Here is a 24900-nt window from a genome sequence, read left to right on the forward strand (position 1 = left end):
TTAAATGAGGCACTGAAAAGGTGATTGGGAAGTCTGGGTCTGTTATCAGGTTCATAATTTCATCTACTTTGTGTAGGATGATCAAGAAGGAAGATAGCTGTTTTTTCCTCCTGTCCCCAGCCCAATTCATGTCCTCTCTGAGAATACCTGTTCCATGTAGGCAAGACATTAGAGGTTCTCTCCTGGAGAAATGGAATAGTTCTACAGAACAGACCTCCACATTCTGAAATATACATTTCGTAAGTCCATAGCAGGTTTATTCACCCAACTCAAAACTGGAAAAACCCACAACAAGATAATTGGTTCCAAATGGTTTCACAAGATAATTGTTACATAAATTGCAGTAGGTTCAGATAATAAAATACTACTCAGAAAAAGGAAGAGCGAGAAGAGAAACAAACTATCAAGCTTCCTTAACCTAATGTGAAAATTTCAAAAGGCTGGTTGTCTCAGGGGTAGCAGAAATACTTGGAAGGGGCAGGAGTGAATTTTCTAGGGTTATGAGAATGTTTTGTAGTTTGAGAGGGACATGGGTTATAATGACATATGCATATCAAGCCTCACTAAGGTGGATCCTGGACCACAGCTCGGTTGGTTAGAGCATCATCCGATACGCCAAGGTTGAGGGTTTGATCTCAGCTCAGAGCACAGACGAGAAGCAACCAATGAATGCATCAATAAGTGGAACAACAAATTGATGTTTCCTTCTCTCTCCCTTCCTCAAATCAATAAATAAAAATTAAAAAAAGAAAAGACTCACCAAAGTAAACACTTATGTTTCACAGTATGTAAGAGTGCATGTAAAGTATACCTCAAAATTAAAAGGCAAAAAGAATAAAATTCCATTTTCAATCATGATACTATGTCAGCAATTTAAAGATAGAAGATAACTTCCTTAATCTGATGAATTAAGTATCCCTCTCAAAACCTATAGAAAACATCACAATTTTAATGACAAAATATAGAAACATTTTAATCAAAGGTAGCTAAAATATGGAGGCATTTGCTAATATCTTTATTGGTCAACATTGTATTCGCCATTGTTATAAGACAAAGGAATAAAAATACAGAAAAAGTTTTCATTATACACCTTTTATTATTTCATGAAACACGTGAATGTAACACCTATTCCAAAATTAAATTTAAAAAATCAAAAATAAATGTTGCTGAATTAGCTCAGAAAAAAAATGAGCTATTATAATTTGAAATGAACATCATCCTTTTCTGATAATATTATCTATATAAAAAAATCCAAGAATATCTACAGACAGGTTATTTGATCTCTTTTTTAAATAAGGACCGTGGTTCTATCAAATCAGGGCCCCGCTCTTATGACCTCATTTAACTTTAATTACTTCCCTAAAGGCTCTATCTCCAAATATAGACATATTCAGGGTTAGGGCTTCAAAATATGCATTTTGAGGGGACACAGTTCAGTCCTTAACAGTCAGATTCACAAGTTCATTTGTGTTTCAATTACTTATTATATATAAATCTACCCCAGCCAGGCTGGTGTGGTTCACTGGTTGAGCATCAACCCAAACACCAGGAGGTCACCGGTTCAATTCCCAGTCAGGGCACATGACCAGGTTGTGGGCCCAATCCCCAGTGGGGGCATGCAGGAGGTGGCCAATCAATGTTCTCTCTCATCAAGTTTCTCTCTATCTAAAATCATTAAAAATATATGTATTAGAAACAAAAACAAAAAAACACCCCTAATCTCTTAATGCAACAATAATACAATATTTCTCATGATCCTATAGGTTGGCCAGGTGTTTCTGCTTTCACATGATGTTGGCCAAAGTTTCACCAATTTTTTCACTAGCACAGAACACGACTTACCCTTCCTCCACACTTGAGTAGTAATCCCCTCCCTGCTTCTGCAGCTTCCAACAGTCTCCTTGCTGCCTCCACCTACTAGCCAGTTCCAGAGCCACGTCACATGTTTTTATTATAGAGCACCTCATTTTTAGGTACCATTTTCTCTTTCAACTAGTCTTTGTTGTGGAACACAACACCCCAGAGTTTAAGGGCCTACATCAGGAAGACTTCATCATTTCACGTAATTCTGGGTCGGCCAAGCCGTCCTCTGCTGGTTTCACGCAGGCTCATCCCTGCAGGTGCGTTCTGCCGGCAGGTCAGCTGTCTGGGGCTGACGGTAGCAGGATGGCTGGGTTTCTCTTTCCATGTGCTCTCCTGTCCTGGGCTTCATCGGGCTATGGTGGTCTCAGGGCAGCAGTCCAAGACAATGAAGGCAGAAACTCTAGCACATTATGTGTCCCAATCTCTGGAACTTGCAAAATGTCACTGCGGCCACATTCTACTGGGAAAAGCAAAGAGCAAAGCCAGCCCAGATTTGAGAGGTCGGGAAATAGATGCCACCTCTTGACAGAGGAACTGCAAAGACTGTGTGGCCATACTGAATTTATCACCGAGAGTTATGCCATGTTCCTGAATGGCAAGACCCAATAGCATCAAGATGTCAGTTTCTTCAAATAAATCTGCACGGTCAATGTCATACCAATCAAAATCTCAGCAGAGTATTTCAGAAAACTTGATAAAATGTTCCTAAATTTCATTTGGAAGGGCAAAGGGCTCGGAATCACCAACACAATTCTGAGGAAGGACTGGTCCTCACAGTTATCAAGATTTATTATGAAGCTATAGTAACAGCAATTCAAGGAGCTATTCATGTGAGGTCCACACTGTATACAGCAGAAGTGGGATATATCACAACCCCTGAGCAATTTACCTTTATGATTTAATAGTGAAAATATAACCTGGCCGGTGTGGCTCAGTGGATTGAGCATCTTTTCATAGACTGAGAGCTTCCGGTTCGATTCCTGGTCAGGGCACATATTCTGGTTACAGGCTCGATCCCCAGTGAGGGGTGTGCAGGAGGCAGCTGATGGATGTTTCTCTCTTACATCAATGTTTCTATCTCTCTCCCTTTCTCTCTCTCTCTGAAAATAAAAATAAACATATTAAAAAAAGTGAAAATATACAAATATAAGGTTGTGAAAAGAAATTTTTCAGCTTTACTGAGACAAAATTGACATGCATAATATGTCTTATATATCTCAGTATATGTATATTTTCATATTGTAAAATGATTACACTGTAGCTTTAGCTGACACCTCTGTCCTGTCACATGATTATCATTTCCTTCTGATGGTAATAACATTTAAGATCGACTCTCATAGTAACTTTCAAGTATATACTACAGTTATTAACTGTAATCACCACACTGTACATTAGATCCCCAGAACTTATCTTATAACTGGAAGTTTGTGCTCTGTGACCAGCACCTCCCCATTTCCCTCCCCACCCCCATTCCTGGTGACCACCATTCAGTCTCTGTTTCTATGAGTTTGGCTCTTTTAGATTCCACATGTAAGTGTATCATGTAGCATGTGTCTTTCTCTGCCTGACTTAAGTCACTTAGCATAATGCCAGGAAAAAAATGTTAAGATATATTTCTCTATTGAGCTCTATCATAAAATACCCTAATAGATACAGCTTTTGTTTTTTTGCCATGGGTGAGTTAAAAACTTTGTGTGCATGTGTATATATGAGTTCTGTCTCAATTTTTGAAGAATATAGAGTACTTTTTAAAAAATTTTTATTGAATTTATTGGGGTAACACTGGTTAATAAAATTATATAGGTTTCTGGGGTACAATTCTATATATATTGAACTGTGTGCTCACCACTCCAAGTCAAGTCTCCTTCCACCACCATTTATCCTTCTATACCCTCTTCTACCTCCAAGAATTTGTATTTGATGCACATTTTTAATTGAGCAGATACTAATGATGTGTATTTGGAACTGAAGGCAGCTTGAAAGTAAACATGACTGAATTCCAAAACCTGTTAGAGCGAGAATGGCAAATCCCTTGAACTGGAAAGGAAATGCCGATGTGGCAGCAAAACTTTTTTAAAACAGAAAGAGGAAGACTCTCGTACCAGCAGAACCCCGCATACGTACATACATTACAAAAATTTAAAAAGCCACCTTCCAGTTCATAAAACAAAAGCCGCCTATAGTATGGGAAAGTACAAACTGCAGAAAACCGAAGTCCCTAGAGGAAAAACTACTGGTCTACGTGAGAAAGGAGATGCTTCCCTCGGAGCAGTTACTTGGTGAAGGCCGCCACCACCGCCCACAGCACCTCGCTGGCGTTGGCCTTCAGACACTCCACCTCAGGACCCACGTCGAGGAGCTGTCGCACCCTCTCGGTGGCTAGATCATACTGCTCATCGAGCAGGGGGGCGAAAGCATTCTCCAGAACATCCGAGGCGTGGGCTAGGTAGATGAGGGCCAGCAAGCGCTTGTCCATGCGGTGAGGGTCGTTCACCCATCTGTCAAGAACAGCTTCCTGCACCTTCTTGATGAGGCGCTGCTTGATGACGTTGTTGGTGAGGGGATGTGTGGTCATGTCAACAAGGAGGAAGTTCTGTCTCTCTGTTGTCAAGACACCCCTTTCTACCAGGTTTTTAATCATCTTTGCAGGCTTCATAACCGGTGTGCAGTTCTAGGGCATTCCATGTCTCACCTAAACAGTAGCTTTTAAAGTTACAGAAGTCCAGCTGTTTCTTCGTATTCAAAATATGAAGAAGCAACATGTGTTGGTGGTAGCAAGTGTGTCTCTAGAGAAGTGGGAAACAAGAGTGCTCTGTGGCTGCCCGTGTTCCTGGAATGTGAACCTCCTGGGACAGCCATCCCCTCTGAATAGTCTCTGCAGCCCCGGCACCAGGCATGTTCCTGGAAAATAGTACATCAATTAGAACAGATTGATGATAGTTTCAGTATGAGGTAGAAATGAGCCAAACGGTAAAACGATCCTTTTGGTACATTTCTATTGACATAAAGGTGTCCATAAATAGCCAAAGTATAGATGAGCAGGGTTTGTTTATTTGTATTGTTTAACAAACTTTTTATTTTATTATTTTTTTATTTTATTTTATTTTTTTTAATCCTCACTCGAGGACATTTTTCCATTTTTTGTTCAGATAGAGTGGGAGGATAGAGTGGGAGGGAGAGAGGGGATGGAGAGAGAGAGAGAAACATCGATGTGAAAGGGACACATCGAGTGGCTGCCATCCGCACGACCAACCAGGGCCGGGGACAAACTGAAACTGAGGTACATGCCCTTAGCGGGATCTGAACCCGGGTCTCTCTAGACCGCAGGCCGACGCTCTAACCGCTGAGCCAAACCGGCCAGGGCTGTTAACAAACTTTTTAAAAGAATAATTTTAGATTTCCAAAAAAAGTTGTGAAGATAATAGAGTTCCCATACCCTGTTTCCCCATTATTGTGATACATTTGTCACAATTAGTAAATTATACTGATACACTACTACTAACCAAAGTCCATCCAGTATTCAGGTTTCCTTCCGTTTTTGTATGATGTTCTTTTTCTGTTCCCGAGTCGCATCCAGGCTACCGTATTGCCTTTATTCATCATCTCTCTTTAGGCTCCTCCTGGCTGTCACAGTTCTCCAGACTTTCCTTTTTTCTGATGACCTTGACAGCGTTGAGAAGTACTACTCAGGTTAGTAAGTTGTCCCTCTTTGGGATTTCTTACGTTTTCCTCATGATTAGATTGAGGTTATGGGTCTTTGGAAGTAGACCACAAAGAGTCTATATTGTCAACATGACTTATCACTGTTGATGTTGACCTTAACCGCCTGGCAGAGGTACTGTTTGCCAGGTGTCTCGCTGTAAAGCTGTTTCTCCCTACACCTTTGTGCTCTTGGAAGGAAGTCACTATGTGCAACACACGTTGAAGGAGTGGTGAGTTACGATGCACTTCCTTGGGAGTGAGTCATTTATATAAATCACTTGAGATTGAAAGCTTCCTTTTTCATTAACAATTACATCGAGGTTTTCATTAAAGATGGCTGGTTGAATAACGACTCTGTTCCTGGTGAAAACGCTGTGAAAACGAGAGTAAAAGGATTTCTATAGAAGCACAAATCCATGAGACCAGGAGAGAAAACAACAGCAGTAAAATGTCGGACGCTGCGCAGTCACTGGGCTAATGCTAGATGGATGAGTGGGTCTCAGAAAGCTGAACCCAAAGTGGCAGTGGGCAAGGCAGAGAGCTGACCTACTCTACACTGCAGAACCCCAAGGGCTCAGAAACTGGCACCAGGTAGCTGTGGAGGCCACCACAGCTGTGGGGGAGGAGGAGCAAGTAGGGTAGGACTGAAAACAGAGGCACTGTTTGAAAGTCTATATCAAAGCATCTCCTGATCTTTCCCTGTTCTGTGCAGCCACCCCAGTCCCAGAGAATGAAATGGAAGGTCTCTCGTCTCGGGGACACAGGCATGGCTGAAGGAGGCAGGAATCTCCCACTGAAAACAGAGATAAAGTAAAAGTAAAAGCCCTCCCCTTCCTCTCCACTCATGGGACATGGGAAGCTAGGATTATCCCCTCTAGGGAAAACACTGAAGAGTCTTCTCTGGAAAATTCCACCAGCCCAAGAGTCAAGGATACAAAAACATGTGAAATCTGAGGATTTCCCCAGAGAATGACAATAAAGCTCCCACTCCACCACCTCCCACCACACAACATACAGCTTCCAAATAACTCTTTTGGCCTTCCTTTCTACCAGGAGTGGACTGCCAGAGTGTCATACACTTGGGAACAACCTTCTAATGTGAAACACAGAGTTCAACATAAAATATAAAAATAACAAAAATATGTTTATAATTTCTCTGAAGTGTAAGCAGCCCAACTATCTAGTCAACTGATGAATGACAAAGCAAAGTCAACACAATGGAATACTCTTCAATGATCAAAAGGAATGAACTCCTGACTCCTGGTACAACAGGATGACCTTCATGGGAAGTGGAAACCATCATGAGAAGTGAAAGATAGAAAAAACAGAAGAGCACATATTGCATGATTCTACTTATATGACATGTCTAGCAAAGGCAAATGTATAGACTGGGAATGGTGACCTGCAAATCGGCACAGGAGATCTTTCTGGGGTGATGGAAATATTCTAAAACTGCATTGCAGTAATGGTTGAGTGACTCAATAAATAAGCTAAACATCAGTGAATTAGACAATGAAATGTGTGAATTTAATGGCATATAAAATATACTCCCAATAAGTCCCCCCCTTTTTTTCATTTATTTTCAGATACAGTGGGAGGGAGAGAGGGAGAAAGAGAGAGAGAAACATTGACATGAGAGAGACACATCGATCAGTTGCCACCTGCATAACCCCAACCGGGGCCAGGGACGAACTGCAACCGAGGTACATGCCCTTAGCGGGAACTGAACCTGGGACTCTCTGGACCGTGGGCTGACGCTCTAACCACTGAGCAAAACCGGCCAGGGCTCTCTCCCCATTTCTTAAAGGAACTCAGAGGAAATGCGCACTATAGAGGGAGAAGAAAAAAATAGAAAAAAGTCATTACTGTTCTCAGAAAATTAAGAGAGGATACTGTATTCATAAAACAGGAACAAAATAGTAGATCTAAAAAGAATATTCAGAGAATAACAACAAAAACATTAGAAAAATAAATTGGATGGCCAAAATAAAATACTCAGTAGAAAATTGAATGAAATAGTTAGGGAATCCAAACTGTAGAGCAAAATGGCAAATAACTGGGTAATAACAAAGAAAATTTAAGAGATTAGTTGATCAATTCAAGAAGCTTAATGGCTAATAATAGGAGCTCCAGAGAAAGCAGAAAAGAATAGTAGAGAAAAGTGTTAATAAAATGATACAATAGAATTTTCCAGAACTGAAGAACATGAGCCTTTTCTCAAAAAGGCCTTTCGGGTAAATTCCAAAGAATAAAAGTCAAAAAAACAAAACAACAAAACCCCCAACAAACAATAAAAAAGGGGGGGGCTCATTTTCTTGCCATTTCAAACACTGGGGATGAAGGGAAGATTCAAAGCCTTTGGTGGGGGTGAAGGAAGTGTGGGGAGAGGTGATGAACAGAAGATTGTGAATAATAACGGCATCAAATTTCCCAAATGGGAGCCAGATCTTCAAATTTCCAAGGCAAAATTATTTTTTAAGCAAGAATTCTAAATGTACTTCCCAATCTCCTTTCTCAGGAAGTTATCTGCAGATGAGCATGTGTGTGCGCACGCACACACTCACACAAAGGGCTCATGGGATTGAGGAAACAGGACCCAACAGAGAACGGCCAGGCGGTGGCACGTGGCAGTCCCGAGGAGCCAGCGGCCCGCAGCGGGCCACCCAGATTGCAGCAGGAGCACTAGATAACTCTGCAATTATCTACCACGTTTGGTATAAAATTAAATTTTACAGAGCTGCTGAGGACGTGGACATATTTAGTCAGATGTTCAAAGAAAATTAAGAAAATGTTTAAAAATGAGGCAATTCTAGAAAAAAACAAGTTACGTAAGAGACAATATATAATCATGCTACTTGGCTCAAAAGTAAATGACATACTGCATAGACAGTCAAAATGATGAAAACACTGAATATAATTTAATAGATATTTGAGATATAATTTTATTGAAAAGATGGTGGAAGGGAGAAAGGGTATGTAAATGAGCTAAAATCCTTATTATCTGTAATTGGAAATCAACAGATGAGTCAAAGCAGAGCAATATATATATTATATATATTAATAATATATATATAATTTAATATAGTAATTTAATTTAATATATTTTAAATATATTATTATAACTATTATATAATAATTTAATAAATTATATAATTTAGAAATAAGAAAGTAAAATCAGAGAAAATAGCTAACAGAATTGAAATTGGTTACTTGGTAGATAATGGGGGTAGGAAGGTGAACAGAAGGGGCTGCCGTTTTGTAAAAAGTACTTTTAGCAATATTTGATCATTTATGCTATTCAAATATAGCACTTAGATAAAAATGAAAGGTGATTAAAAATAATTATAATCATTATAGTGAATGCAAAAATGTATAGTTGAAATGATCTAGTAGCAAGAAATAGGAAACTTTAAATGATAGTTTTAATACTCAATTTAATATATGTAACATTTTATTTAATCATATGAATTAATGGCAGAAGAAGACATGATTTGGAAAAGCCATTTTGCTCTTTATGATTTGCTTAGTAAAATTGAAGTTTTAAAGTTGTGATAATTAATTTATGAAAGGTTGAGGATTTGATTCCTGCTTTCTGAGGTTTATTAATATTTAAAGCCTGAGTCCATATTTGAAGCAGAAAGAGCTTTATCAAATGAAAAAGTGGCAAATCATTCCTCTTTGAAGAAAAACATTACACTTTGCATTCAAATTCCTTCCTTATCTTTTTAAAAGAAAATAGACAGCATTGATATTAGGCCTCATTATATTTACTATCCTAAGAGTTTGTCAAAGGAAATTATACCCAAATGATAACTGTAATCCTGAGTATTTCTTGTTTCTGGGTTCAACATATGTACACACACCCGTACATAAATATGAAGAAATTTTTTTTTTATCCACCTGCCGTCTGACCCCAGCAATGGGACGCCTCCCGCCTCCAGAAACACTTACTTTGTTCCCAGTATCGGCTGGGTGTTAAGGATACAAAAAGAATTATAATTTTTTCTACAGGAAAATTATAATCTGGTGCCTCTTTATATAGCTAATTATAAAACAACAGGAAGAAAAAGAGAACGCAGTACTACAAAAACAGAGAGGTGTCCGAATTGACAGGGTGTCTGCGGACTGAGCATGCTGGGAAGAACTCTTCAAAGGGGACACATTTTTACTTTGACTTGAAGATTTGGACAAGCCAAGGGAGAGCACCTAATGTCCCAGGGCAGAGGGAGCAGTAGGTGCCAAGCACCCAAACCAGGGGCAGGTCCAGCGAGATACACAGAATACCTAGAAACACTGCCTCCCACGGCGGTTCACTTCCAGTCCCTTGTCACCTGACTCTCCCAAAGTCACCCCACTCACTGGGAGGAGACTAGGAAGCCAGCGGGTGTTGCGTTAGACCTGGACACACCTGGGTGGAGGGCAGGGCGGGCGGTATGGAACAAGGAATGGCTGTTCCATTTCTAGCACAAAGAAGAATGCATTGTAAGCACATTCCAACAAACCAGTGCTCTAGGAATCGTGCTAAATTAAAAACTCTTGGACAAAAGGATTTTCTTCAAGTTCCAGATTATTCAGGTTAATGTGAGAAAAGACTTGACAAACAACGTATATATGCAAATTGGACATGAGACGTTCGATCATTTAACGGTTATTTTTGAGGTGCCTGCGCCGGGCTGCTGTCAGTGCTGTGGGCTCTGGGACATTGAAGTTCACGCTTGTGCCACGTGTGCTAGAGGCTTCTTTGCCTTCATATAGTTCATCATTCTGGGTTTTAAAAATATTGCCAGAAATCAAATTAAAAACTCATCAAGGCCATTTGAAGGAACTTACCAACAATAATGGTGAAAACTTAGATGCAAATACGATAAAATGATTTAAAACAATTTATTAGAAGAAGATTGTATCATTGCCTTTAGTATCATAAAATTAAAGGGTCGTGTGAGTGTGTAAAATAAATCTGGTAGTCTAATGCCACCTTGTGCCCAAAGTATTTAATTATGTGATTTCACAGTAAAGATTCTGAACTAATTTCCTATTGCAGCTGTAACAAATTACTACACATTTAGTGGCTTAAAAACAACACAGATTTCTTGTTTTATTATCCTAGAAATTATATGTTGATAATGGATCTCAGTGAGCTAAATGAAGGTGTCAGCAGGCCGGTGTTCCTTGAAGGCCCTGGAGAAGAACCTGTTTTCTTACCTTTACACCTTCCCCAGGCCGCCTGAATTCCCGGGCTGGGGGCCCTGTGATCTTCAGAACCAGCGGCCAGCCGAGGGGTCTCTGACACAGCCCCTCCTTCACTTAGGATCCGTGTGATTATATAAGGTCCACCTGGATAACCCAGGCGACTGTCCCCGCCTCAGGCAGCTGACTTGACTAGCAAATTTAATTCCAGCTGCAACCTTTACGCTCGCTTGCTATGTACCAACATAGCCACAGGTTTTGGGGATTAGGATGAGGCCACTTTTGGGAAGGGGCATTCGGCCTCCCATGGAGTCTATTCATTTTTTTTTCTGGGGGCAAATATGATACTTTTTATGTTTCAATGAAATGGTAAAGGCACTAAACTGTTTCTCTGACCTTATTTGTAACTTGGAATTGATGAATTCCAGTGTCTGTGAAATAAACTAAATGTTTGAAAATTCTCCCACTGGCAAACCTCAGAGGGAAGGGGGTGGGGGGAGGGAAGAGATAAACCAAAGAATTTATATGCATAAAGGCATAACCAATGAACACAGACGGCAGTGTGGTGAAGGGGGGCTGGGAGCGGGAAGGGAGAATGTCAATGGGGGGAAAAGAAGGAGGGACATCTGTAATACTTTCAACAATAAAGATATATCAAAAATATATGTATATAAAAAAAATTCTCCCAGTGAATTTTCACTTACACTTTACCAATCATAGCCAAAAACACAAACTACATATAAAACTACACATTGTTAAATTAATCTTAAGATTATTTAAAGTTGGCAAAGCTCAAATATTGCTTAATGATATGCAAAATATACAAGCAAAGAGGTCTTTTTTGTTTGTTTACAAGGCCAATGATTTTGTTCACAAACCGGTCAGAATGAAGGTCCCCAAAACTCACAGAACAGAAATGCCTGAAGGGATCCAAGGAGGAGAGAGACGCGGGTGAGAACAGGTGGACTTCGGCTGTTCTCCTGTAGCGGCCCCTCCGTTAGAGGAGCGGATGAGCACTCACCTTTTACTGGTCGTTCGCTGGCCAGGTTCTGCTCCCCCGGATCCTGGGCTACTCCTGGAGTGGCTTTCAGGTAAACGTGTCCTTCGAGCAAACATCAAAGTCACAAGATAAAATGTTGCAAGAGTGCTTCCCCCCTTTTCTGGGATGTCATGTATCGTGTGCTATGGGAAGGGCATGCGGGGGGCAGAGGCCGTGTGCCCAAACTGACACGCCCAGGGAGGCCTGCGTGGTGGGCCTTACAAACCCAGAGGTGGTCTTGTTGTAACGTGTCAGCGAGATAACCGGAGACACACAGCCGAATCGTAAAGAAGCACTTTATTACACCGGCGGGCTGTGGGGGTACAGCTTCCCCAAATCCTCAGCCTGAGCCTTCTTTGTTGCCCACTTTTAAAGTCACAAACTACAGAAAAAAACTACATTCTCTTGGCGCAGCTTTTGGGACCATTATGGGGGGGGGGGACTAATAGAAGGGGCGGGGAGCTGTTACAGAGGTCAGGGCAACCATTAATCTCTTTTCATGGTTCCTCTGAGTTTCCCAAGGCCATCATTAACCCCTTATCTTCATAGTTTTCTTTGGGTTTCTCCAGGCCCTGATGTTTACAAAAAAGAAACTGCCAGGGTGTGTACGTGCAGTAACTGAGGGTCAGAATGGAGTCAATACAGTCTGAAACGACAACTTCCTAACTGAAAGCAGTCACGGCAGGTGGTCAAGTCCTAGGCCGGTGTCTTCCCTGACAAAAGTCAGTCTTGCTTGAACTGAGCCTGTCTGTTGTCTTTTTGCAGCTAGGATCACACACCTCTGGAATGTCAGAGTCATCTCCTTTCACCAAACCCCTCAGGGCACAATCTCCCAGGAGACCACAGACCCCCGTTACTGTTGTTACCTTGTCCTCACACATACCATTTCTGGGTACTGTAAGTGTTCACTGTTAACTGTCCTACACCCACCTATGTGAAAGAGAGTGTCTGTGTGTTTTATCTCATCTCAGCTCTCCCTGCTTTGCTTTCTCCCGCCTCCCTAACCGATCACCAGTGGATTTCATGTAACCCCCTTACATCTTTCCCTTTTATTCTGATGTATGAAAGTAAGTGCTAAAACTGCTATTTTCTAGAGCATTTTCTCAATCCATTGAGATTTTTGCTTCCTAACAACTGTAATCAGTCCGGCTCAAATAAACTCATAAAAATTCTCTACAGGTTTGGACGTTTCTTACGTTAACAGGTGCCTCAATAGGATGTGGATAGGATGAGGAAACAAACTTAATCACTGCAGATTTATTTTTCTGTTATAACATTTTACCAGCTGTTCGCAGGACTGACTGACAGTGATGCAAGTCTTCCCAGGGCGCAGGGCCTTTGTGAGGCGTTTGTCCCTCTGGAGGAAGGCTTCAGCTAAACCTGCGTGGCCTCCCCGCACAGCCTCCTGACGGTTCTCCTGAGCAGCGTCAGGAAGTCGCAGCTGACCCCTGGCAGCAGGGCGCTCAGGGGCTGTACGTGCCTTTTGTTAAATTGTTCCTTAGAGTATTGTGAATTCTAATGCTTTAAAAAACAGTAATGGTTTTTATCTCCTCCTTTGTAGTGTGTGTGACTTTTATATCTTTTTCTTACTTGTTTTTTTTTACATTGGCTAGACCTTCTATTGAATAGAAGTGGTGGAAATGAACATCTCAGTGTTGCTCACAAACTTGGGGGGAAGTATTCAATATTTCACCATTAAGAATGATATCAGCCCTGGCCGGTTTGGCTCAGCGATAAGAGCGTCGCCTGCGGACCAGAGTCCCAGGTTCGATTCCAGCCAAGGGCAAGTACCTCGGCTGCAGTTTGTCTCTGGCCCTGGTTGGGGTTGTGCAGGAGGTAACCAATCGATATGTCTCTCTCACATCGCCTATCTCTCTTTCTCCCTCCAGCTCTATCTGAAGAGTAATGTAAAAATATCCTCAGGTGAGGGTTAAAATTAAATAAATAAAAATAAATAAAATGTTTTTTTTTTAAAAAAGAAAGATGTCATCTTTATGTTTTTCCTAGCTGCCTTTCTTTCTTTCTTTTTTATATCCTCACCTGAGGACATTTTTCCATTTTTTGTTCAGATAGAGTGGGGGGGGGGGGGAGAGAGAGAGAGAGAGAGAGAGAGAGAGAGAGAGACATCAACGTGAAAGGGACACATCAAGTGGCTGCCTCCTGCACGACCCAACCAGGGCCAGGGTACTGCAACCCAGGTACGTGCCCTTAGCAGGAACCAAACTCAGGTCTCTCTGGACCACAGGCTGACGCTCTAACCACTGAGAAAACCGGCCAGGGCCTAGATACCTTTCTGTCTTTTTTTCTTCTGATTGCAGTTTTTAAAAATGTATCTTTATTGTTGAAAGTATTACAGATGTCCTCCCCACCCCTGCTTTCCCCATTGACCCTTCCACTACCCTGCTCCCACCCCTCCAGGCCTTCAGGGTTCTCCTACTTTGCAAAGAGGTTTCTGTTTCAAAATCACAATGGCTATTGCATTTTATCAGAAGTATATTTTTCTTTGCATGTATTGGTATGATCATACGATCTTTCTCCTTTATTCTGTTATTGTGGCAAATAACGTCAATTGATTTTCAAATGTTAAGGCAACCTTACATTTCTGGAATAAATCCACTTAAATGTGATGTAATATTTCTGCTTTTGACTTGCTAATATATACATATTTTTATCCTCACCCGAGGACGTTTTTCCATTTTTTGTTCAGATAGAGTGGGAGGGAGAGAGAGGAAGAGAGAGTGAGAGAGAGAGAGAGAAACATCCACGTGACAGGGACACATCGAGTGGCTGCCACCCGTAGGACCAACCATGGCTGAGGACAAACTGCAACTGAAGTACGCGCCCTTAGTGAGAACCGAACCCGGGTCTCTCTGGACTGCAGGCCGACTCTCTAACCACTGAGCAAAACTGGTCAGGGCTTGACTTGCTAATATTTTGTGAAGGATTTTTGCATCATGAGACATGTTGACCTCGAATGATCTTTTCTTGTAGTCTCTGTGGTTTTTAGCAGGGTTACATCGACTTCCTAAAATGAGTTGGTGACAGTTTCTACTTTTTAAAGGAATTTGTGTAAGATTAGTATTATTTCTTCCTTAATTGTTTGATAGAATTCCCGAGGGAAACCATTGGGACCTACAGCTTATTTTCTTTTGAGGTTTGTTTTTATTAATTTGGGTTTTTATTTTTTAATTTATTAAGAAAGGTTTTGATGATCAACTTTAAAAATATAGTTATTCAGATATTTTATTTCTTTCTGTATGAGTTTGGTAAGTTGTGTTTTTCAAGGAACAATTTCTTTCTTTTTAAAAAAATATATTTTTATTGATTTTTTTTTAGAAAGAGAGGATGGGAGAGAGATAAAAACATTGATGTGAGAGAGAATAATCTATCGGCTGCCTCTCGCACGCCCCCTACTGGGGATGGTCACAACCTAAGCATGTGACCTGACCGGAATTGCACTGGGACCTCTCAGTCCATGGGACGACGCTCAATCCACTGAGCCACACCAGCTGGGCAGGGAACGATTTCTATTCATCTAAATTGTAAAATTTGTTGGCATAAAGTTGTTCATTATATTCCTTTATTTGCTTGTTTTATGTCTACAGGGACTGTGGTGATATCCCCTCCCTCAGTTTTGATGCTGGTGAAGTTGCTTTTCCTCCTTTGTTTCTTGATCAGCATTCCCCAAAATATCTTGTGGAGTGTTCTTTTTTTCCTGGGATGAAGAAAAAGTATGATCTTTTAATATGGAGAGGCTAGCCCTCTCTTCTCCTTTCTTCTATTTCCCATCTTTGTCGCTCTCTAGATAAGAGACTATGCCTAGGAGATTCCTCATCTTCCCAATGATAAGTTCCTAAAAAACAATTTTTTTTTTTTTGGACAACTGGAATGTGTAAACTTTGGGGGATGTAGATAAAGTACAAAAATGTTTACTTATAACTGTTAATTAATTATAGATATATAGTTCAAATCAACTGCTTTGAGTTTTTCACGTTTAAAATATATGTGTAATAAAAATTTACCATTTAAACATTTTTAAGTGTACAATTCAGTGGCACTGAGTACACTCACAATGTTGTGAACCATCACCACAGTCCATTTCCACAACTTTTTATTAACCCAAATAGAAAGTCTGTGCTCATTAAACACTTCCTGTCACCCCCTCCTCCCAGCCCCTGCTAACCTCTATTGTTTTTTCTGTCTCTATGAATTTGCCTATTCTCGGTACTTCATATATGTAGAATCACACAATATTTGTTCTTTTGTGTTTGGCTTATTTCATTTAGCATATTTTCAAGGTTCCTCCATGTTGTAGCATGCATCAGAATTTCATCCCTTTTTATGGTTGATTAATATCCCATTATATGTATATACCACCCTTTGTTTATCCATTCATTTGTTGACAAACTCTGGGTTGTTTCTACCTTTTGACTATTGTGGATAATGTTGCTATGAAAATCAATATACAAGCATCTGTTTGAGTCCCTGCTTTCATTCCTTTGGGTATTTACATAGGAGAGGAATGGCTGGTCAGATGGTAAGTTCATGTTTACGTTTCAAGGAACTGCCAAATGGATTTCACACTGGCTGTACCATTTTATATCCCCACCAGCAATGCTTGGGAGTTTCAGTTTCTCCAACACCTTGCCCGTATTTGTTATTTTCTTCGGGGGGGGGGGGGGTGCTTTCAGTTTGTAAATCATAGCCACGTTAATGGGTATGAAGTGGTATCTCACTGTGGTTTTTATTTGTATTTTCTTAATTACTAATGGTGTCCAGCATCTTTTCATGTGCTTACTGGGTACCAGTATGTTTTCAATGGGGAAATGCCTTTTCATGACCTTTTTTCACTTTTTTTTTTTTTTTTTTTTATAATCTTCACCCAAAGATATTTTTCCATTGATTTTTAGATACAGTGGAAGGGAGGGAGGTAGAGAGAGAAACATTGATGCAAGAGAGACTCATTGACCGGTTGCCTCCCACGTGACCCTGACCCAGGCCGGGATCAAACCTGCAACCCAGGTACATGCCCTTGACCAGGAATTGAACCCTTAGCCCTTTGGTCCACAGTCTGATGCTCTAACCGCTGAGCAAAACTGTCCAGGGCCCTTTCCCCATCTTTTAAAGTAGATTTTTTTTTTTTTGCTATTTTGTTGTAGGAATTATTTACATATTCTGGGTATTAACCGTTTATCAAATATATGATTTGTGGGCTATCTCTATTCTGTGGGTTGTCATTTCACTCTCAAAAATGCCCAAACGTTGTAATTTTGATGAAATCCAATTTTTTTCTTTGTTGCCTGTGCTTTTGGTGTCATAGTCAAGGAATTTATTGCTAAATCTGATGTCATAAAGATTTTTCTCTATGTTTTCATCTAAGAGTTTTATAGTTTTAGCTCTTAGGCTTAGGCTTTTGATCTATTTTGGGTTAATCTTTGTACATGGAGTTTAAGGTTAGGCTCCAACTTCATTCTTTTGCATGTGGACATCCAGTTTTCTCAGCACCACTTGTGAAAAGACTGTCCTTTTCCCATACAATGGTCTCGGCACTCCTGTTGAAAATCAATCGACCACATAAGTTTGGGTTTTTTTCTGGGCTCTCTATTCTATTCCTTTGGTCTTTGTGGCTGCCCTTATGCCCTCACAGTTTTGATGACTCTAGCTCTGTAGTACGTTTTGAAATCAGGAAGTGAGTCTTCAAAATTTGTTCTTTTTCGAGAATGCTTTGGCAACTATAGTCCTATATTGAATTTTAAGTGCAGATGTTTTCCCTCTTACACCTCATTAAACATTTCAAATGCAACTTCAATGTCATCTATTTTGCTATATTTCTTTAAGGTGGATTAGCTCTTATGAGATTGAAGAATAGGAAAATGAGGTCAGTGTGCAATGGAAACTATGTTGATTCATCTGCAAATTTCCCAGCATGAAAATGTGCTGAATTGAGCAGCGAGATGCAAGCACATTAGCAGCATTGAATGCAACAGATATAGAGCTGAATGTTGAAAACTATGACCCTTTCGTCCATGTTCTTCTGTCCTTTTAAAAAGCACCAAAGAATAGCAGAGTTCACATGTCTGTTTCCAGCTTCCCTTCCATAACCATTATACAATTATCAAAACCAGAAAAATAGAATTGGTATATACTGTTAACCAAACACAGACTATTTAAATTCCACTAGTTTCCCCCTTACTGTCCTTTTACTGTTTCAGGGTCCAATCCAGGATCCACATTGCATTTAGTTCTATCTCCTTGGTCTCCTCCAGTCTGTGATGGCTCCTTAGTCTTTCCTTGTCTTTTATAACTTTAATAATTATTTCGTAGAATGTCTTTCACCTGATGGTTTCTCACGATTAGACTGAGGTTTTGCAGTTTTGGCAAGATTACTATAGAAGGGATGTTGTGCCCATCTCATACTAATGATATCAATGTGATTTATTACTGGTGATGTTAACCTTGATCACGTGCCTGAGGTAGTCTGCAGGGATTCTCCATGGTAATGTTACATTGTTTCTCTATGTAGTTGCCAAATATCTTAGAGAGATACTTTGAGACTATGAAATACCCAATTTCTCCTCAAATACTCACAATTGATTTTAACATTCATCGAATTGATTAGGCTTGCAACAATTATTATGGGAGTAGGTGCCTACTTATTTTTCATTTCTCCCATTCCTTCTATGTTTATTAGTTGGAACTTTTTGCTAAAGAAGAGATACAGTTTTATTTATTTATTTATTTATTTATTTATTTATTTATTTATTCCTTACTTATTCATATCAGTAAGGACTCATGGAAATTTATTTTGAGTTCAAATCCAATACTATTAATTTTTTTGCTCAATTGTCTCAGCTTCGTCTTTTGGAAACTCCTTCACCTTAGTTCCTGTGTCTTTTTGACATGTTCCCATTCTTTTTCTTCTCTCTTCTTCTTTATCTTTATTGTTGAAAGATTACAGATATCCCCCCTTTTTTCTCAAGTACCCCAAGCACCTTCTTATTTTCTGGTACAATAGGTCATTCCATGCTCATCTTGTACTTTTCCAAAGGAGACCTGATTTCTTTATTGGAGAGTGGTTTTTCTAATTCAAGACCTAGGTTCTAGGTATGCTCATTGTCACAAGAGTATCAATGTGTCTAGGCCTCTTTAGCAGATGGAGCTAGGAAATATATGTATGTATACTAACCCGTGCGTACATACACATCTAAATGTAGGAGTGTGTGGATTAGGTATATATTAAATACAAGATTTTAATACTGATACTTCTGATTCCAATTAAACACCACAGGTAACTTCTAGCCACTCTTCCTTCCTCATTTGTAACATTTCTCTGAGAAGGACAAACCTGGTCCTTATGTACAATGTATTCACTTGTTTGTTCAGTTCTAGTATACACACAAAGTAGTTACTGAATTTCTCATGCCCCTATGGGAAACACATTTACTAGAGCATAGTAATTGTAAACAGTTCTTTTTGTCTTCAAACTTTCAGTATCCAATTAATATATCAAAGTTACTTAGGTTAGTTCTTTTCTTTCCCATCTTCTTCAGTATGGTAATGTTATTTATTTGTAATATATTTAATTACCAATTTGTTACAATTTCTATTCCTTTTTGGGTTCTCCTTCAAACCTGATTGATTTAATAATTTATTTTTTGGACATGTGAAACATTTCTATGGATCCCAGAATCAAAGTTACACAGGAAGTATACTCAGAGAAGTGTCACCTCCTCCTTATCTCCACCACTCCCTCCTAACGTCTCCTTTCCTTCACCCCTTTGCTACACACACTCTGTAGTTTCTCGTTTGTCTTTCTTGTATATCTTTAGCACAGATAAGATACATGTGTATTTTCTTATATCTCCTTCTTGCTTAAGTGAAAGGTAACGTACTAAAGATAGTCTTTTGTACAGTACTTTGCTTTTCTGTTTTCACACACTCTTCCTCCCTTTGGCTTAATTGGTTACATGCTGTGTCTTGGATGTGTGTAACATTCAGTTTTCACCATCTTTGTGCATTTTGATTTTGTTGCCATATTCCAGAAGGCACAATCATTTTCTATACCTCCTTCCATTAAGCTACTTTCAGTTTTTGTATTTTTAAGGGTAAGATTCTAATCTTACTGTAGTATTTCTTTAGTCAGAGTTTAATTTATCACGTGCTACTACGCCAGTATTTCATACCGGATTAGCCTTTTAAAAAAATGCCTTGTTACAGAATTGCATAGGCTTGAGTGGCCTGCTTCACAACACTCCTCCCTCCCCATAAGCCCTGCAATCCGTAGTGTGCAAGTTTGCAAAAGATAAGATTTTTGCAAAAAATTGTTGAGTAGCAAAAACACCTGAATCAGTGGTTCTGTCATTACTTTTTGAGTCTTCTAACACATTGCAAAAATACATCATTTTCAATTCTATCTAAAATTTCAAGAGAGCACAGTTTTGATTTTGTATGTGGTGCTATTACTGGGAATTTTATTCTGAGGCAAGTACCCGTATACTGTTTGCTATCTACTCAACATAACAGCTTACTATATTCATTTTTGAGTGTCTTATTTATAATATCTTGCAACTGTGAAGCTATCTTTTAGGAATAATTAGCAAACCTCTATAAGTCTCTTTACATTAAAAAAAAAAAAATCCATTCCATTCTATAAGCACCCAAAATTGTTCAAACTCATGCAATTAAGAAAATTCAAACCAAGGTGTTACTGCTTAATAATCAGTGGGCCATGGCTGAGCTTTTGCTAATGGGAAGCCTTCACCAGGTGCAGAGGGAACACTAGCTAGAGCTTCTAAGCACTGGTGGTAGGATGTTATTGTGGTCTATGCAGCGCTTTTAAACCGTACTGTGTGTACAAGTGACCCAAGGTTCCTGCTGAAATGCAGACTTTGGTTCCATAATTCTGGGAAAGAGCCCAAGATTCTGCATTTCTAACAAGCCCCCAGGGGAATGCAGACACTGCTGGTTCAGAGACCCCTCTTTGATGGTGTAGGTATGAAGACTCCAGACAGCATGCAGTAGAGCCTCCTGCCTAATGGAAGTGTTCTGTACCTGTGCTGTCCAGTAGGCAGCCACAGGCTGCGTGGCTGTTCAGCACCTGCATTGTGCCCGGTGAGACAGAGGAACCGAAGTTTAAATAAAATACAATTAATTTCCATGTACATTTAAATCGCCACATGTGGCTAGTGGCTACTGTCTTAGTGAACATCCAAACACTATAGACGTCTTCACTATTGACAGCTACCATCAAACTGTCCTCCACAGAGGCTGTGCTGATACCCTCTCAGCAAGTCCGTCAGCACGGAGCTTCCCCGCACCGTCAGCAATACAATGTGCTGTTTGAGCTGCTTGAAAGGAATAGACAGGGCTGGCATCTTCGTTCCTGCTGTAGCAGATGCTGTTGGTGTCCCACCCGCTAATGTGACCTGCAGCCAGAGGACAGTTCCTGCGCCTTCTGACCTCATCTGACGTGTCTCCTCCTGAGTCATTTTGAAGTGTCGTGGAACTTGCTCTGCTCAGGCAAGGGCGGGCTTCAGGTGGTGGGTATCAGGCTCTGAGAGGCAATTCTCCACCAAAGAAGAATGGGAACCAGGGGATGAATACGCGAGCTTCCCCCCTCCCCAGTCAGCAGTTCTTTCGGATTCTCGACTGGAATTGAGCTCTTGTTGACTACGGCATTTATCTTCTCATCGATATTCCCTGTACTGACTTTTCTACCTTCTGTATCTCCCTTTCTCCACTCCCTCATTTCCTCCATCACCTCTCAAACAAACTGCATGCATCCAAATCCTTGCCTCAAAGTCTGCTTTGGGGGGACCTAAACTAAAAAAGATGGTGCCAGAGACGGCCATAGAAAGATGACCCTCAAGGATGGGACTGGAGAATTTGCTCACTTCCTGGTTAGGGGCAGCGAGAACCTCGTCGTTGGTTTAAGTGGGGATAGTGCTGTAGCATCAAGTCACTAAGAGTGTCACCTGATTGTTTAGGATGAGGTATAGTAGGAGGGATTGGCTAGGGAACAGTCATAGCTCTTGGAAGGCATGGGGTTCCGCTAATTATAAGGACTGTAGAGGTAGTGACTTTTGTTAACTTCCCTGGAAGCCTGGAAGAAAGAGTATGGTGCACTAGGTCAGCCGACTACCAACTCAGCACGTTAGGAAAGCCAGAAGGGTTTCATGGCCAACTTTTTTTCTTTTTTATCCCCACCCGAGGACATTTTTCCATATTTTGTTTAGATAGAGTGGGAGGGTGGGAGAGAGAGCGAAACATCGACGTGAAAGGGACACATCGAGTGGCTGCCACCCGCACAACCCAACCAGGGTCTGGGACAAACTGCAACCGAGGTACGTGCCCTCAGCGGGAACTGAACCCGGGTCTCTCTGGACCGCAGGATGACGCTCTAACCACTGAGCCAAACTGGCCAGGGCTTTATGGCTCTCCCCTCTTGCAGCAGGAGGGCAGACTATGCTGACTATTAGCCTCAATACAGACATAGAAACAGCAGCGCTCAGTGGATACCAAACGCACAGCCAGAGTGTTCTGTGCTCACAGCAGGATTGTGAAGCCCGAGCTGGTTATATTTGGGTGGACACACTACACATCCTAACCCCCTGTCTTTGAGTCTCCCAGGTGGGCATACTTATTTAAAAAAGGCCTTCCCTTTTCTCCTGTTTTCCAAGAGTTTTGTTCTTTTCTTTCCATTTACATTTGATTCAATTGTAATTAATTTTGTTCTAAGGAGTGAATTGGGAATTCAACTTAATTTTTTTGAGAAAGCTATCTAGTTCTTCAATATAATTTATTGTATAATTCATCTTTCCCCACTGATATAAAATGCCACCCTTATTATATACTAAATTCTAGTAAGAATTTGGGTCTTGTGGGAGAAAATGCTAGGTGTTCACCAAACCCGTTCCCTTTTCTCTCTGGACACACGCAACAGGGTACTTTTCCAGCCTCCACTGCAGTTAGGAGCGATGGGCGAGGCCATAAGCCCTCGGCACATGACCCCAGCCTCTTTGCCTTCTGGTGGGTGGGATGGAGGTGGCCTCTGGCAAGACTCGGGAAGACACATCCTGAGGATGGCGGAGCTGGAGCTGCACGGGGCAGGAGTCCCAGCGTCTTGCTTGGAGGACAGCCTGACGAGCAGACACACGTTTTGTTGGACTTTGTGAAAACGAGAAACAATCTTTCATGTTATATGAGCCACTGTTTTTTTACTTTTTCCTCTTAAACCAGCTATCCCTGCTCTCACTGATGTAGGTCTGTCTCTGGACATGATCACATTCCATTTATCTATCTGCCTGCTCACATGCTAGTAATGTGCTGTTTTAATCAATATAATAACTTTATAATGTATTTTGATACATAATAGGGCCAATCCTTTAACTTTATTTTACACATCTTTCTGTTTCCCCTCGCACAGTCATTTCTCCACATGACCCTTAGAACCAGTGTCACAGGTTACAGGGAAGTCTCCCCGGTGTGTTTACTGAAATTGCATTATACATCGAGTCTGATATAGGCAGTAATGACATCTTTATAATATTGAATTTTCTTATACAAACACATCCCTTTCCATAGTCATGCTTTATTTATATTCTTCAATAACTTTGTAATGTTTTCTTTAAAGTATAGGTGATAATTTTTTATTTAGTTTATTCACGGGTACCTTTTTGGGAGGTAAAGCTATGCTATTGTAAAATTTATTATATTTTATAATTGGTTGTTGCTTATATAGGCAGGCTGCTAGAATGCTGTGTCGCCTGTCTTAGCATGACATCAAATAAAAATAAAACACCAGTCTAGTATCCAAGAAAATCACTTACAAGTAAAATAAATCTTTAAAAATGTTAAAATGTCCAAACTGCATAGCAGAAGAACAGACTGTGTAAAGAGAAGACATGTTGTGGGTTTACTCAGAATGGTCACAGAATGTCCTCCTTCTTGACTGGAATTCCAAGGAGCGACTGCATTTACAGACCTTCCACGCAAGCATCGTCTTGGGGTTTGAGGAGTCCAAGAGACATCACTGGTCTCCACTCAGTTTCTAAACATCTTCGAAACAGGCACAGGCATTCAGGCAGATAGATAAAAATGTCGTTATTACTGGTAAAACTGATGTTAAGAGAACATGGCTTAAGTCTGTGGCAATGACTGTCTTCTAACACTGCACCCCAGAGAGGTTCTGCATCTACTGGACAACTGTCAGCCTCTCTCTCGGGCCTGTTCCTAGAACCCGGCGTGGAAGGGCGGAGCAGACGTACCCATCCGTCAGAAGGCACCGAACCCCCCTCGCTCTCCCTTGCCTAGGAGGGTGGGTACAGGGAGAGCAAGGCCAGGGCCGTAGAGGACGGTGCTTCCACACGGTGGGAAAATCAGGAGTGGGAAGTGTTACTCTTCCAACAGTCAGCAAAGCTATAATCTAAGAGCAATACTTTTTTAGGGGCCAAAAGTTCATATCCACAGTTTTTGGACAATAGAGTGTTTTTTGCAGAAAATCAAACTACACATTTTTAAGTCACATTGACGTGAGCATTGTGGAACATGGTTCTCACCAGGTTTTATCTGGGAGAGAACAGACGGCAGAATAGCTAGGAAACGAACACATGGCTTTTTTTTTCATTTATGTTACTCTACGGACACCATCATTAGATTACAAGTATTATTTTTAGCTCTTTTGGACTCGTGTATTTAATGCACCGATTCCCTGGTAACTGTTCTTGTATAATACCTGTATTTGTTCAATTTGCTCTCAAAGATAGCATGCTTGCAAGAGGAGGTATAGTGTAGGGCGTATAGTAAGGTTTATTACCGCCCAACCTCCAGTGAGCACGATTTCTGTGCTCCTTAGTTTATTAAACATTTTCGGTTCCCTCTGATAGGAGTTAGTGACCCAGCCACAGAGATGTGCGATGCCCCCAAGGAGCTCAGGGTCCACGGGGCAGGCAGATGCAACAGCTAACTAACAAGCGATGCCGGAGCAGTCCGGTCCCCGAGGAACACAGGGCCTCGAACCACCTCTGAGACGAGGGACTCCGACAGGTTAAGTTGCACATGTTCACAAAACCTGCGCTTGGCCCTGAGTATCTGCACTTGGTCTGACTTCA

The 24900-nt window shown here is 40.8% G+C and overlaps 1 protein-coding gene across 1 annotated transcript; it reads right to left on the reverse strand.

Moving 5' to 3' along the window:
* Window positions 1–4071: 4071 nt before the first annotated feature.
* LOC118641567 (Golgi phosphoprotein 3-like) lies at window positions 4072–4519 on the reverse strand. The gene has a single exon (XM_036278870.1). It carries the CDS (start codon window positions 4517–4519, stop codon window positions 4136–4138), a length of 384 nt encoding a protein of 127 aa, XP_036134763.1. The 3' UTR covers window positions 4072–4135.
* Between the last annotated feature and the right edge of the window lie 20381 nt (window positions 4520–24900).

This window comes from Molossus molossus, unplaced genomic scaffold (assembly GCF_014108415.1).
Source record: "Molossus molossus isolate mMolMol1 unplaced genomic scaffold, mMolMol1.p scaffold_m16_p_3, whole genome shotgun sequence".
Taxonomy (NCBI): Eukaryota; Metazoa; Chordata; class Mammalia; order Chiroptera; family Molossidae; genus Molossus; species Molossus molossus.

Bases quoted from the DNA above. Each gene is read 5' to 3' on its own strand.
- LOC118641567 (XM_036278870.1), bottom strand. From the start codon at position 4,519: ATGAAGCCTGCAAAGATGATTAAAAACCTGGTAGAAAGGGGTGTCTTG.